Source organism: Pristiophorus japonicus, chromosome 2 (assembly GCF_044704955.1).
Source record: "Pristiophorus japonicus isolate sPriJap1 chromosome 2, sPriJap1.hap1, whole genome shotgun sequence".
Lineage (NCBI taxonomy): Eukaryota > Metazoa > Chordata > Chondrichthyes > Pristiophoridae > Pristiophorus > Pristiophorus japonicus.
Genome location: NC_091978.1, coordinates 315,387,411 through 315,403,932, shown reverse-complemented (window position 1 = coordinate 315,403,932; position 16,522 = coordinate 315,387,411). Strand labels below are relative to the sequence as shown.

At 43.4% G+C, this 16,522-nt stretch overlaps 1 protein-coding gene across 1 annotated transcript; it reads right to left on the bottom strand.

Moving 5' to 3' along the window:
- Positions 1–11,766: 11,766 nt before the first annotated feature.
- On the bottom strand, positions 11,767–14,836 carry LOC139234380 (interleukin-8-like). The gene is made up of 4 exons (XM_070865256.1): positions 14,702–14,836; positions 13,991–14,126; positions 13,768–13,851; positions 11,767–12,401 (listed from the first exon to the last, which is right to left on the bottom strand). The coding sequence occupies exons 1-4, from the start codon at positions 14,763–14,765 to the stop codon at positions 12,383–12,385; spliced, it is 303 nt and encodes a 100-aa protein (XP_070721357.1). The 5' UTR covers positions 14,766–14,836; the 3' UTR covers positions 11,767–12,382.
- Between the last annotated feature and the right edge of the window lie 1,686 nt (positions 14,837–16,522).

The following is a 16,522-nucleotide window of genomic DNA, read 5'->3' as shown; positions in this document are numbered from 1 at the left end:
AATACCAACCTCTGTGGGACACTAATGTATACTTTCCTCCAGTCTACCAAGTAAACTATTACTCTCTGTTTTCTGTCTCTTCGCCAATTCCGTATCCATGCTGGCATTGTCCCTTCAATCCCTTTGGCTTCAATTTATCTAACTAATCTATTATTTGGTATTTTATCAAACGCCTTTTGAAAGTCTATTTACATAACATCAACTGCACTACCTTCATCAATCCTCTCTGTCACATCATCAAAGGACTCAATGAAGTTAGTCAACATGAGTTGCCTTTGAGAAATCTATGTTGGCTGTCATTCATTAAGCCATCTTTTTCCAAGTGGCGATTAATTTTGTCTCAAATTGTTGATTCTAAATGTTTCCCCACCTTCGACGTTAGGCTGACTGGCCTGTAGTTGCTGACCTTATCCCTCTCCCCCTTTTAAAACAGGTGTGTAACATTTGAAATCCTCCAGTCTCCTGGCACATGACTCATTTGGCTCTCCAAGCCCTGCTGGGTGGCATTGAAGGCAGGACGGACAGAATTCTGGGTGTTTGAGCCACCAAGTCACCCAGAACTATCACTCATGCCATCTGGAGGGAATGGCACTGGCACTGGCTGCCAACTCCCTCAATCCCTGCACTGCAGAACAATGCTGCAAGAAGTTCCAGAATCCTCAATAAGACAAACAATGACACACTGCGCACCTCTCCCTTTTCTTCTTTGCTTACCCTGGGCACCAACACACACTGAAGGCACCACTTCCACAATTAATCCTTCTCAGTACTCTTTGGTTAACGAGGGTTCCAACTTGGCATCTTGCACTATGGCTACATAACTCTGTAAAATCCTTCCACCACTTGAACTGCCTCATATCCCCACATCGTTTATTTCACCTCTCCCATGCTGCTTGGTCATCATCATAGGCAGTCCCTCAGAATCAAGGAAGACATGCTTCCACTCCTAAAGTGACTCCTTTGTTAGCTGAACAGTCCAATGCAAGAGCCACAGACCCTGTCACAGGTGGGACAGACATTCGTCGATGCTGGGGATGTTAGCCTGGTCGAGGACACTGGTGTTGGTGCGCCTGTCCTTCCAGCGGATTTGCAGGATCTTGCGGAGACAGCGTCTTGAGGTGACTTCTGTACATCGTCCATGCCTCATATAAACTTAGAAACATAGAAAATAGGTGCAGGAGTAGGCCATCTGGCCCTTCGACCTGCACCACCATTCAATAAGATCATGGCTGATCATTCCTTCAGTACCCCGTTCCTGCTTTCTCTCCATACCCCTTGATCCCTTTAGCTGCAAGGGCCATATCTAACTCCCTCTTGAATATATCCAATGAACTGGCATCAACAACTCTCTGCGGTAGGGAATTCCACAGGTTAACAACTCTCTGAGTGAAGAAGTTCCTCCTCATCTCAGTCCTAAATGGCTTACCCCTTATCCTACGGCTATGTCCCCTGGTTCTGGACTTCCCCAATATTGGGAACATTCTTCTCGCATCTAACCTGTCCAGTCCCGTCAGAATTTTATATGTTTCTATGAGATCCCCTCTCATCCTTCTAAACTCCAGTGAATACAGGCCCAGTCGATCTAGTCTCAACTCATATGTAAGTCCTGCTATCCCAGGAATCAGTCTGGTGAACCTCCGCTGCACTCCCTCAATAGGAAGAACGTCCTTCCTCAGATTAGGGGGCCAAAACTGAACACAATATTCCAGGTGGGGCCTCACCAAGGCCCTGTACAACTGCAGTAAGACTTCCCTACTCCTATACTCAAATCCCCTTGCTATGAAGGCCAACATACCATTTGCCTTCTTCACCGCCTGCTGTACCTGCATGCCAACCTTCAGTGACTGATGAATCATGACACCCAGGTCTCGCTGCACCTCCCCCTTTCCTAATCTGTCGCCATTCAGATAATATTCTGCCTTCGTGTTTTTGCCCCCAAAGTGGATAACCTCACATTTATCCACATTATACTGCATCTGCCATGTATTTGCCCACTCGCCTAACCTGTCCAAAGCACCCTGCAGCCTCTTAGTGTCCTCCTCACAGCTCACACCGCCTCTGATCTATACAGGAGGGCGGCTATTACTACAGCCCTGTAGACCATGAGCTTGGTGGTAGATTTGAGGCCTGGTCTTCGAATATGCTTTTCCTCAGGCAGCCAAAGGCTGCACTGGCGCACTGGAGGCGATGTTGAATCTCCGCATCAATATCTGCCTTTGTTGATAAAAGGCTCCCAAGATGTGGGAAGTGGTCCATGTTGTCGAGCGTCGCACCATGAATCTTGATGACTGGGGGGCAGTGCTGTGCTGCGAGGACAGGCTGTTGGAGGACCTTTGTCTTACAGATGTTAAGCGTAAGGTTCATGCTTTCATATGCCTCGGTGAATACATCGACTATATCCTGGAGTTCAGCCTCAGAATGTGCGCAGACGCAGGCATCGTCCACGTACTGCAGCTCAACGACAGAGGTTGGGGTGACGGGCGAGAACCCAACTCGGGAGCTGCAAAGCAACGTTACAGACGGCTCAGGGCTGAGGTCCAACAAAAAACCCGGGACCTAAAGAACAGGTGGTGGATAGAGAAAGCACAGGAGATACAACAACTGGCCGACAGCCACGATATGCAAGGGTTCTTCATTACAGTCAAGACCACTTATGGTCCAAACTTCCAAGGCCCACCCCTGGTACCTACTCCTCAATTGCTAATCTTACCCACTTTTCATGAGAAATTAGCACAAAATTCCGCCAAAGACAGGCCACTGGAAGGGGATTCCTCATCTTTAAATCCCTTTATTTCTTCAAGAAAAAGGCCATGCAGATCATGGGTACTTACTCAGTTAAATCTCTGGGAGATGGTGAGGTTGGCAGTATCTTGCTGTCGCCAGGTTAGTAATTTGTTACAACACTGTTGCTCTGGCATCCCTGTGAAACACCACACAGCAACAAACGTCCGTGTCCTTTCCCTGTCTCGTTAATCCCTAGGACATAATGGTCGTCTGTTCTTACCTTTCTCATCCTTGTTTGCAGATCCCTCACAGCAACAGGAGAGACAGCTCGAAGAAGATAATGAGGAGAGGAGAAAGAGAAGCTGGGGAATTTTTTCTCTGTTGTTGTGTATGAAGATGGTAAATGAAAGACTTGCATTTATATAATGCCTTTCATGAATACTGGACGTCTCAAAGAGCTTTACAGCCAATGAAATACTTTTGGAGTGTAGTCACTGTTGTAATGTGGGAAAAATGGCAGCCAACTTGTGCATAGCAAACTCCCACAGACAGCAATGTGATAATGACCTGTGGAAAGCATTTTTATCTAAGCTGATACCATACGGTATTTGTGTGCCTTTTGATTAAAATGGAGTCCTGGCCCTTCCAGAACTTTCTGCATTTTAGCAGCCAGCTTGCATAAACAGCTAAACCTGCTGTTAGATGGCTGATGGTTATCAGACAGCTAGGAGACAAGTCATGCTGAGACAAGTAACCCCCCATGGTGCTCTCCTATTGTCTACACTACAGGAGTTCCATGTCACCCCACCCTTATCTTCTAGCCATTATCTCTTTCCTTTACCTCATCCATTTGAAGCAAACAGGTAAACTGACCAGGAAATTGAAACAATCCTGACACAATACAAGACAGGTGATAGCCCATTACCTATGACTCATGGAGTAATGGCCGTTTGGCTTTCTGATAACCCTGACAAAAGGAAATATTTGGACACCATGTCAGGACCAGGATATAGTAATTAACTCTTTATCTGTATTCACTGACGGTGAGACAGAGCAATACACAGGGAGAGGCCAGAACTTTGGTTTTACTGTATAAATATCTTGTTAAACTGAACCATTACGGAGGTGTTCATTTAGTCCTTGACTGAGTGAAACCTACCCCTTGCGAGCAAGTAAATTAAAAAGGAAACTTCTACCGGAGCTGTAAGTGTCGGAGTCATTCTTTTCGGAGCTCGAGATTTCGACAGTTATTGGAGGTCCCACTGAGATGCATACTCTCTGTCCTGTGAGTAAAACGGATACAGGCATAGTGCCTCTCCAGTGAAAGGCTTCGGTGGCCAAACAAGGTGAGCCTTTGCTCACAAGAGGTTTCTTCACTGTTGAATCGCAGATGTAATCTGTTGTCCACAGCTGAGGTACTGCATCTACAAGACTCGGCATTTAAAAGTTAAAGGTATTTTTTTTATAACCATTTCTTTCTCAGCTCGCCAGCAGAAGAGAACAGGTTCTGGAAAAAACCTCGAGACAGCCCGGGGAAGGTTTCAGTAGGTAAGGGAGTGCTAGTCGATCGAAAAGGGTTCCAGGTTCTTATGTGATAAGATTTTTATTGTTTTTAATTCGGAAGGGGTTCTTATGTGATAAGACTATTAAAAAAAAAGAAAAAAGAAAGCGCTAATCGATCGAAGGTTCTTATGTGATAAGATTTTTATTGTTTTTAATTCGGAAGGGGTTCTTATGTGATAAGACTATTAAAAAAAAGAGCGCAATCGATCAAAGAGTTTGGGTACGGAACCTTAAGTTTTATCAGCTGTTATTAGGATAAGTTAAGGACTCGGTCTGTAGTGGCGTACAACGCAGACTGAGAATTTGTTTAGAGGTTATGATTTGTGTACTCACGGGAATATTGTTTGTTGTCCTTGTATTACTGTTGTGTGCAATACCTTTGTGAGTCATTGCCATTAGAGAAACGGGAAGAGTCACTAGGGAGAGTTGTGATTCAAAAAAAAAAGGGAGAGTTGTGATTAAAAAAAAACACAAGGATTGATTAGGAAAAGAAACAGTAACTGATTGATCAACTACGATTGGTTCGTGCCAACATATCTCACACACCCAGACTGAGCCCGAATTAAGAGCCTTTTCAGGCCACGTAACGGCCAGGAGAAGTGGGCGTAGAGAACTCGGTTGGCCGAAAGGATTGTGAGATCAGAAACTGTGGTAAAATCTTAAATCATCCAGAATGGGGGCTGGAGCAAGTAAACCACCACCAAAAGGGACCCCAGCCCATTTTATGCTCCAGAATTGTGGTCAGTCTTCAATTGACCACCTAAGAGAATGGGTAAAATGGACTAAGGGTGAAAACAGGCCATTTCCACCCGATGGTTCATTTAATTTAGAGAGAACAACTTGTCTCCAGGAGTGTCTTATAAACAGAGATCCAGGTAAAAAAAAAGGAAAGTAATAGAAAAGGCCTGGGTTCCGATTCTTCAAGTCCATGTAAAATTAACAGAGGAAGTAAATCAAATGTAAAAAAAAAAGAGAACCTGATAGTGACTTATGGATTCAAAAAAAAAATGAAGCTAGCAAAAGAAAAAGCTTTATTGAATGGAGAGAGACTTTTGAATGTCTTGTCTTTCAATGAGAGTGCGTGAATGTCTTGTCTTTGAATGAGAGTGCTTCTGTCTTTTTTCCTTGTGTCTGGAAACCTGTTTGGAAAGGTTGTGGAACTGCCTGTTTGTTTTAGCTCCACCCACTTTTTCAAACAAAGTGAAGTTTTTTTAACCCTTCATAGTGTTGTCCTGTATGTGGGAAGTTTAAGACATTTTAAGTTAGAAGCGCAGGTGTGGATTTATTCGGATGAGAGGTTACGGAGCTAGGAAATGCACAAAGGATAGGTTTGTTGAGACATGGTGGTTAAAAGTTGTAATGCCTTTTTTTTTTAAAAAGCCTTTGTGGGTCTCTCGAGGTGCAGGCTGGGGGAGTACACTCTCATTGTCCTTGGTGTAAATTCTTGGTACAAAAGCTTCTAGCTCAGTAAGAGGATTTTTTTTGATAAAGAGTGACAGTACAATAGTTGAATTGGGATTTTGAGATATTTCAGGTGATCTCTTGATCAACATTTTGGGTGTATTGGAAAAATCTTGGGTTTGGAAGCCTTTTAATAAAATTAGAAAACAAGTACTTTACATTCTGTGATCTGTGAATCACCATAAGCATAAATGAGAAGTCCGTGTAACACACAGATTCGTCCAGTTCAGAAGCCCACACAAATATTCTCTCAATGCTTAAAGGATGTGGAATGAAGTATCCCGGAATGCTTTCCAGAACCTTAAGCAGTCCCTCACTTCAGCACCAGCCTTGGGATTACCAGATTACACTAAGCTATTCAACTTATTTGTGCATCACAAGTCGGGTTTTGCACAATCTGTTTTGACTCAGTTACATGGGGACAGGCAGCGACCGGTAGCGTATTTCAGTACCCAACTAGACCCAGTGGGACGCGGACTACCAGGATGTCTTCCTTCGTTGGCAGCAGCTTATTATGCTATGCAACAGGCTCAGACAATAATTCTAAATCATCAGACCATTTTGTATATCCCACACTCTGTCGAGATTTTACTTACTAAATGTGCCACCCAACACCTAACCTCCGCAAGAACCACTAAATACGAGGTCGAACTGTTATCAAATCCGAACCTTGTCATCAAAAGATGTACTACCTTAAATCCAGCCACTCTACTCCCCACGGAAGACGGCGAACCCCATTCATGTGAAATGGTAACCGAATTAGTGACTAAACCATGTATCAATCTAACAGATGTACCAATGTGTAACCCTGATCTAATGTACTATGTTGACGGATCAGCCCTACGAAATGATAGGGGCCAACCTAGAGCAGCTTATGCAATTGTAACTCAGTTTAATGTTGTCGAAACAGCCTCTCTTCCAGACTCCTTTTCAGCCCAACAAGCCGAATTGTTTGCGTTAACTCGAGCCTGTATTCTGGCTGAAGGACACACAGTTAATATCTACACTGACTCCAGGTATGCTTTTGGGGTATCACATGACTATGGACAAATTTGGAAGATTCGCGGGTACCTGACTTCTTCAGGAACCCCTATCAAAAATGCAGAACAAGTGGAAAATCTCCTGCGAGCCATTCAATGCCCCTTAAAACTTGCCATTATCAAATGCCAAGCACATACAGGCCAGTCGAATGAGGTGGCACTTGGGAATGCCAGAGCTGATAATGCAGCTAAGTCAGCAGCTCTGTCGAAAGGGGGGATGCAGGTGTCATTGTTCCCACTAAGGAAAGAAAATTGCTCAGACCCGCCACCCACTATTACTGACGTGCTGGCCTTTCAGACACAGGCCAGTACGGAGGAGGTGGTGACCTGGACGAAGGATCAATGTTATAAAAATCCAGAAGGAATATGGGTTCACCATGACGGCCGCGTGGTGGCCCCTTGATCCTTACTTCCATGGATTGCCCGATGTGTTCATACATTCACACATGCAGGCAAAGGGGGATTGGCAGATTATATTTTGGCAACTTGGTATGCACCAGGTATTTCGGCAATTGCAAAACTAATCTGTGAAAATTGTGTTACCTGTCAGACAATGAATCCGGGTAAGACGGAAAAAGTAGAATCTGCCTCCCACCCAAATCCAGTCGGGCCTTTTGTACATTTACAAATGGATTTTATTGAATTACCTATGTGTATGGGATTCAAGTATGTATTAGTTATTGTAGATGTGCTCTCTAGATGGATTGAAGCCTTTCCATGTAAAAAGGCCGATGCCACTACTGTTGCTAAATGTTTGTTAAAAGAAATTGTACCGCGCTTCGGAATCCCTGCTAAGCTTTCCAGTGATAACGGGTCACATTTCACGGGAACTGTCATAAGAGAAATGTGTAAAGCTTTACAGATTAATCAACAGATTTTCATTGCAGTTATCATCCACAATCAGCTGGACTTGTTGAAAGATATAATGGAATGCTTAAAAATAAGCTGGCAAAACTATGCAATGACACTGGACTGAAATGGACAGAACTGCTGCCCTTAGCTTTGATGGTAATGCGATCTGCAACCAACAGAACAACAGGCCTGTCACCGCATGAGATAGTTATGGGACGTCCCCAACGACTACCTTTTACAGCACCATTTACTGCAAAACAGATGGACATCCACAAAATGGAGGAAAATATGTTGAATTATTGTATTGCACTAACCAAATGTATTTCCAGCTTTCATTCACAGGTAAAGGAAGCCCAAGTCAAGCCAGCGGAAGGGAAGTGTCATAACCTGGAGCCAGGGGAATTCGTTTACATCAAGATTTTTAAAAGGAAAAGCAGTCTACAGCCAAGATTCGAAGGACCATACCAGGTCTTGCTGGCGACCAATACTGCAATCAAGGTAAAGGAAAGACCAACATGGATCCACGCATCCCATTGCAAACGGGCACCCGACCAGGAGGAAGGGACGAAGGAATCAGAGGAACAGAAAAAGGAAGACTGAATAAGGAACTGTATGGACTATGGGGACTGATGGTGCTGGGCTTGACAGGGTTTTACTTCACATTATTGATTACACCACCGAAGGGAATTGCACGTAAACGTATTTATGGCACTGAGTCATAGGTATGCTCAAGAAAGAAACTTGTCGAGTTGTTGGATATGTTCCCATGTACCTGTCCACTCCAGGGGGGGTATTCCCCTGAGATCTGTCCCCTTTAACGAATCAGAAATGGTAGAATGGTTGACAGTGCAAAACAGGACAAAACTAACTAAGGGGCCAGAAACGAAGGAGCAAACAGAATGGAGGTCGGCAGGGTATAAACTTACAGTCTTCCAGGGATGGTACCAGCCCAATTATGATAATAACCATCAGCCTCCCTTCCTAAGCATTACTCCCAGAATAAGAAATCCTGAAGGTATAATATGCCTAGTGAGTAATGAAACTAAAGAAAATGGAAATGGAGAGACTGTACAAGATCAGAATGGATTGAGTTGTCCTTGTGAAGGACAAAATGGGGGAATGTGGAAAGCATTTTTATCTAAGCTGATACCATACGGTATTTGTGTGCCTTTTGATTAAAATGGAGTCCTGGCCCTTCCAGAACTTTCTGCATTTTAGCAGCCAGCTTGCATAAACAGCTAAACCTGCTGTTAGATGGCTGATGGTTATCAGACAGCTAGGAGACAAGTCATGCTGAGACAAGTAACCCCCCATGGTGCTCTCCTATTGTCTACACTACAGGAGTTCCATGTCACCCCACCCTTATCTTCTAGCCATTATCTCTTTCCTTTACCTCATCCATTTGAAGCAAACAGGTAAACTGACCAGGAAATTGAAACAATCCTGACACAATACAAGACAGGTGATAGCCCATTACCTATGACTCATGGAGTAATGGCCGTTTGGCTTTCTGATAACCCTGACAAAAGGAAATATTTGGACACCATGTCAGGACCAGGATATAGTAATTAACTCTTTATCTGTATTCACTGACGGTGAGACAGAGCAATACACAGGGAGAGGCCAGAACTTTGGTTTTACTGTATAAATATCTTGTTAAACTGAACCATTGCGGAGGTGTTCATTTAGCCCTTGACTGAGTGAAACCTACCCCTTGCGAGCAAGTAAATTAAAAAGGAAACTTCTACCGGAGCTGTAAGTGTCGGAGTCATTCTTTTCGGAGCTCGAGATTTCGACAGACCAGATAATTTGTTTTTGTCATGTTGATTGAGGGATAAATATTGGCCAGGACACCAGGGATAACTCCTCTGCTCTACTTTGAAATAGTGCCATGGGATATTTTACATCCACCTGAGAGGTGGATCATCAGGTGATTTACTAAGCATGAGAGATCCAGAGGTGTGTGTGCCATTGAAGGCATCCTGGAACTTGGGGAAGCAAAAAAGCCCATGAAACTGTACAGCCCATTCTCTCGACCACCTCAGTGTGATGCCAAAGCTAATGAAATGAGCTGCTCTGCTGTAAAGGGAATCAGTGACCTGGCATATGCATCACTGTACTGCTCCCTCACTTAGGTTACACAGATCACTTCAGCCTGTCTGAAAGGAGACTGAGACATAAAAGTTGAGAGCAGTCATGGAGGGAGCGGTGAGGGCAGATGAGCGTGGCTTGAGATCTTTATGTAGCAGCTGACAGAGTTGCTTCTAAATCTTCAAATACAGGGCTCCCCAAAGGACCTACATTGCCTGTTAAATCTTTGGGGTGTGTAATATCTGGTGGGATTAATTCTTCTAGCATGGTTCCTCCAGCCTGTGGTGATCTTCCTCCTCCATAATAATAATGGCACACGGTGGTATGGCCGGGGAAAAGCTATACCTCCTCCTGAGTTGCTTTGACTGCATTGGATGGTTTGACCCAGCAGTAGGCAATCAAAATCAAGTGTAGGTCTCAGTAGCAACAAATAAAAAAGGGTTTGAAAAAATGCTTTCAGACTACTGTAATCACTAAGCAGACTCTGCAGAGCTCACAAACTTGATCATGCTGTGCCTCTTTTATATCAGTGTAACTTACCCCAAGTGCAATGGTAGATTAAAACCAGGAAACAGACCTCTACAGCGCCATTTGCAGCCAAGCAGCTATATGCAAATGAGGCCAGTGGGACTTGGTGCGCAGATCATGGGAAAGTACAAAAGCGCAGGGAAATTCAGGGGAATCATTTGGCCTTTCCCTGCTCCTACAGTACCTCTGGTGTCTCTCAAAGATCTATCCTTGACCCCCAACTATTTCTCATCTACATGCTGCCCCTCTGCAACATCATCCCAAAAAACAGTGTGATTTCCGCATGTATGCTGATGGCACCCAGATCTACCTTACCATTACACCTCGGTAACATCGCCCAACTCCGCTCCTGCCTCAGCTCATCTACTACTGAAACTCTCATCCATGCCTTTTTTACTTCTAGACGTGCCTATTCTAATACACTCCTGGCAGGCCATTCACTTTCTACCCTCCGTAAACTTGAGGTCATCCAAAACTTTGCTGTCGGTATCCTAACTCGCATCAAGTCCTGTTCACCCATCATCCCTGTGCTTGCTGACCTACATTGGCTCCCAGTTAAGCAACACTTTAATTTTAAAATTCGCATTCTTATTTTCAAATCCCTCCATGGCCTCGCCGCTCCCTAGCTCTGTAATCTCCTCCAGCCCTACAACCCTGCAAGAATCTGCACTCCTCTACTTCTGGCCTCTTGAGCAGCCCTGATTTTAATCGGTCCACCATTGGTGGCCGTGCCTTCAGCTGCCAATGCCCTAACCTCTCCAGCTCTCTACCTCTCTTTCATCCTTTAAGACGTTCCTCTATAGGTCATCCTCTATAGGTCATCCTCTATAGGTCAGCCATTATAGGTCACCCATTATAGGTCACCCACTATAGGTCGCCCTCTATAGGTCATCCTCAATAGGTCACCCATTATAGGTCACGCTCTATAGGTCGCCATCTATAGGTCATCCTCTATAGGTCACCCTCTATAGGTCACCCATTATAGGTCACCCTCTATAGGTCGCCCTCTATAGGTCATCCTCTATATGTCACCCTCTATAGGTCACCCATTATAGGTCACCCTCTATAGGTTGCCCTCTATAGGTCATCCTCACTAGGTCACCCTCTAGCTCACACGCTATAGGTCGCCCTCTATAGGTCACCCTCTATAGGTCATCCTCAATAGGTCACCCATTTTCGGTCGCCCTCTATAGGTCGCCCTCTATCTATAGGTCGCCCTCTATTGGTCGCCCTCTATCTATAGGTCGCCCTCGATAGGTTACTAGTGAAAGCAACACTTTACTTTTTAAAGATGCATCAGATGTAAGTCATTTAGAGAAAATTCTAGGCCCAAAGTTTTGTGATGATCCCTACAGCTAACAAAAAAGTTGTGGTGCTGAGAACTCACATTATTTTGTAAGTACAGTAAATTCAGGCAACTTGCAAAACAATTCAGAATATCTTTGTAATAGTTTAATATGTAAGTCAGACAACTTTAGCCACAAGCTTTACAATACACAGAATTATAATAATAATTCTGTATCATAAATTAAGGACAGACACTTCAGAAGAATTATAATTAAAAAATAATTTACAGAACAACTGCATATACACTTGTTAATCATTAATATAACATAATTTTTGTAACTTATAAATAAATACAAAATAAATAATTTTAGGAGATATATAGATAATTAATCAAAAAATAAATTGCACTGAAATCCAATAACAAACATAATACTGACAATTTGTCATACCAAGCAATGTGCATCTCCATTGAGTAGCTACATCCTGTAACATCGCTGCCTGGCAGCAAATGTTAAGAATCTGATGAATAACACTTAAAAATAATGATCCAACAGAACTATAGATCAAGCGATCTTGATAGTTCATATCCAATGTCTCTCCTGCTGTCAATCAGGGTCCGTTGGTGCCTGGGGCGTAGTTTAATTGAACCTCAATAAAAAAAGTGTTCCAAGTGATAAAATTGTTAAATAAACAGTGAACACTAAGTTAAGCCAGGTTTACATTCATTGACTGTGACAACCCTGGACCAAGCCAGGGCAGACTGATGTAAATTCCCAATCTTCGACAGGTGTGTGTTAGTCTCTTGACAATCAGAACTGAACTTCTCTTCAGTGAAATTAACCAATCTTCTGGGAACTGTTGGAAATGCAAGAATGAATAAATACAGTGAATGTTTGCACCATACACAGATGTTTATGAAAAACGAAGTGCTATAAAAGCCATTAAAATCTGTAGCAAATTGTTTAAGTTGGTTGAATCTACCTACAGTGTTATTTTGAAGCTGAATAAAATATAAGTGCATTCTCATTTTGGTCCAAGACCACCCTGAACAGATGTGTCTGCTCCCTCAAACGTATTAAACACCAGGTCGAGAAATTGGTCTCCTTAGCGCCTCCTGTTATCGCCTCCGGGGGGACGATAACGGGGCGCTAACCACTTACCGACCAGGAATGGCGAGACGATCAACTCCCGCTAACTTTAGTGGGAGGTTTGCGGCAGCAATAAGACTCTCCGCCCCGATCTCCTTCTCCCGGAGATCGTGACGCCATTGTCATGCGCATCGTCCCGGTAGCGCCCCAGTCCTGATCTTTGGTTCCGCCACTTGCAGAATCGCCGGGCGAAAACACGACAACTACAGGAAGCGTTCATCAGGAGGCCGGGCGCTTCGGGGGCAAGAGAGCCGAGGGAAATGAACACATTTCTAAAATGCGCTCTCTCAATTTTTCTATCCTTTTCGCCTGCGATCGATCAGCCCGGCATTCTGCTGCTGTGCATTGGGCTGATCGGGCCGGATCGCAGCTGCCGTCGAGGACCAGGTAAGTTTTTTCCTTGCAGAGCCTGCAGCAATGGCCCTTCCCTGAATTTCTCCCCCTTAGTGCAGTCTCGGCTCAGCAGTGTGGTTTCCCCTGCAATTTTGTTCTATAGGGCTGTAGTTCCATGTGCACTGGCAGTGCTCCAGCATCTTCTTCAAGTGAGCATTCTTGATGTGTGAGCATGGAGTGTTTGTGACCTGTTTGACTATGAGGCATTAGCAGCCGAATCTGAACCTGTCTTTACCCTGCGTCAGAAACACCCAGCTTTCTCACAGGTGTCACCTGATAGTGACCAGGAGCAAGATCAGTACTGATTTCTTGCCCTCACTAGTCTTGGGATACAAATCCAATACTGGGACCTTCCAGCTGCAGTCAACTAACCCAGCACAAACCGACGATAAAACCTGGAGCTTTCCTGGTCTATATTGGGCAGTACTACACCACTAGTATTGATCCACTGAGCCATTGGTGGCTAGGTTTTCAATTTAGCAGTTTGACTCTGATTACCGTTACAAGAAAGTGAGTGTGAATATTTTACTAAGGCAAGGTTCAAGTAAATGTTGAGAAACCCATCAATGTGACTGACTTATACCACACCCGACTGAGCAGAATTTGATACTCTGAACTGGTACAAAGTGGAACAATTTCATTCTCCCCATCTCTCACCCCACACACAGAATGAAACATACCTTTTGATCACCCTGTCAATGACTTTCTTCACCCAGGGTGCAATAGGATCCAGACAGACTCGATTCGTGTTTTTAAGGGTGGCACTGAAAGAAATAAAGAATGACATTTATTTCAAATTGTCAAGTCATTTACCCTCTCTGAAAAGGCTTTAACTCCTAATTCAATCTAAAATAATTACTGTTGCTCTTCAATACATGAAGCAGAAAGGAACCAAACACTTACATGATCTCCACATTCCCACAGTGGGGACCACTAGAAATAATTTCAATATTCTCCATGAACTTCGGATGTATGAACTTTGAGGATGTTTTGATACACTGACAGCGCAGGTTAATTCCTGTTCTTCCAATCGATGCAGCTGTAAATTAAACAAATTGCAGGACCTTAATGTTTATTTTCAGATCTGTACTGAGTGTAACTCTTTCTTATTCCCATTTTCTCTCCTCGAACTAATCTGCTATCAATTTCATATCATCAGTTTCCTGACAATCACAGATCTGTTACCAGCCAGTCAACCCGTAACCTCAGCAAGCAACATTGCAGGTTGAAGGCAGAGCTCACAATTCTGTTGTAATAATTTGTAACACTCAAATTAACTGAAGGAAGAATAAAATGTTTTGTATTTTCTGATGTTAAAATTATTTTTATAGTTTCCTATAATTTTCCAGCTACTTTGACACTCATTCATTAATTCCAATTCCAATTAATCCCAGATCTCCTGTAGCTTGCTGGCTATAGAGTCATGACAAACAGCTTTTAATATTGAACTATATTGCTACATTTTATTAAACAGACAAATAGGATTCCTTTCCCTGTTAATTTTCAATTTCAAATGTATATTTGTAGCTGAGTCAGTCAGTGAAATATAGACCCAAATCCTTCCCTTATTATTCTAGATTCTGTATAATTACTGTGCAGCTGGATCTGTCTTACCTTGTGTGGACAACACAGACAGAACAAAGAGAGTGAGGACAATGAGAGTAACTTTGCCGTTCATTGTGCTTTCGTTGTGTGATGATCTTTATCTTCTAGCTGTTGTTGTGCTGCTGCAGCCTGCTTCTGACTCCTCACTGCTCACCTGCTGTATTTGTAGCCAGAATTGCTTGACTCACTGGGAGGAGTTGGCTCATTCTGGAATTTCTCCGGATGTTTAGGATTGTAAAAAAAGCTAACCATTAATGAAAGCTAGGTAAAGGACAATGGAAAGAGAAACAGGCTTTGCTAATTGCAGTCCATTACAGCACTTCGATGAGAATTTTGATTATTGCGGAATCAGTTTCTTTCTCAGACTTAAGTGGCTAAAATCAGCTGTTAATTCCAACTGAAAATAATGGAAGATTTTCACAGCATATTCTAAGGAAAATATAGCCACATGTAAGTGATGTTAAAGTCAACGTTAATTTACAAATGAGTCCTTCACTGATATTTGTTTCTTACTGAATAATATGAACACAAAACAAGTACAGCTAGTGGAGGTTGAATTCCTTCCTGGAGGTCTGTGTAGTGTAAGTGAATAATGAGCTAGGCCCTGAAGTTTCAGAGTTTCCAACCGTAACTTCAGCAGGAGATAAATAGAACCTCAAGCCCCTGTTTGTGGTGTTTCACCAGGGGTCCCGTCAGTCTCCTGCCAAAATGATGAATGCTCCTCTTGGCCCCACAAAAATCTCAGCTGTCCCTTGAAAAAGGCCCCAAATATTTAGATGTGGCCCAACCATTCTCGGACATTGGACAGGAAAAGTGATGGCTCCGCCCATTGTCCACCCAATGTGCACTCCAGGAGAAAATCTCCCCTCCATATCTAGGAGGCTGAAGAAGTGAGAGACGAGGTGGGGCCAATGCCTTGCATTGCAGATGTGGCAGCATAATGTGGGCTGAAGCTTGGTTCATATATTGTCCAGCCATCCTTGTATTTTGAGTGGACCCCATTAGTGTTCCCTACTTTGGTACTGTACCTTAGTCCAGAGAACATTTACTCCCATGAGTGATACACTGAGGAGCCAGCATTGATATGATTGGCCACCTCCTGTCATGCTTTCTGTAAACTGGCTCCATTTAAAGGATTTCCCTCGGCCTTGAAAATTGTTGCTTTCCTCGTGGCCACTACCTCCAATAAAATCTCCAGGCTTTGTTCATACCAAGAGTTTCTGAAACTATTCTACTTTATTCGGCAGTATTACAAATTTGGGCTTGGCAAAGGTATCAGTCCATCTTGTAAGTGGATTTACATCCCTTATTTGCTGGAGTAGACTTATACTGCCAAAACCTACCATCTATGATGTTTTTTGCTCGTGCAGGTCAAGAAAACAGAAGGTAAGACAACGTTAAATATGTACCATAAATATGAAACTGCTTTGTTTTGTAACAAGGGAACATACGAGAAACTGTTATAATCAGACTCAATCAGTATAACTTGTCTTTATGACTGATAAAACATTTTGTCTTCCTCATATCAGTTGTCTTGTTTGCCTTAAATAAAATCGCTAGTAACTACGCTGCATTCTCCTTCTGCGTTTCGTCAAAGCTTGCCATTGCAACTTTCTGTTTAAAAATCTGACTGACTGCCGATGTCTCTGTCCGGAATTTTCCGGGGTGGATGCGGGCGCGATCAGTGGCGGGTCATGTGGAAAAGTTGTATGCTGCATCTTTTCCCCAGGCGCCACTGTCAGCGGGGATCCAACCCAACCGGCAGAGGTGGGTGACACAACTTAAATTATTAGTAGTTGCGACCTACCATGGCCATCGGACCCACCCATG

What these genes read in the sequence shown, in the direction of transcription:
- LOC139234380 (XM_070865256.1), bottom strand. Translation starts at nt 14,765, where the DNA reads ATGAACGGCAAAGTTACTCTCATTGTCCTCACTCTCTTTGTTCTGTCT. An exon ending in GTCTGTGTTGTCCACACAAG is followed by an intron (nt 14,127 to 14,701) that starts GTAAGACAGATC and finishes TTTAATTTACAG; the next exon opens with CTGCATCGATTGGAAGAACA. An exon ending in TGTGGGAATGTGGAGATCAT is followed by an intron (nt 13,852 to 13,990) that starts GTAAGTGTTTGG and finishes TATTTCTTTCAG; the next exon opens with TGCCACCCTTAAAAACACGA.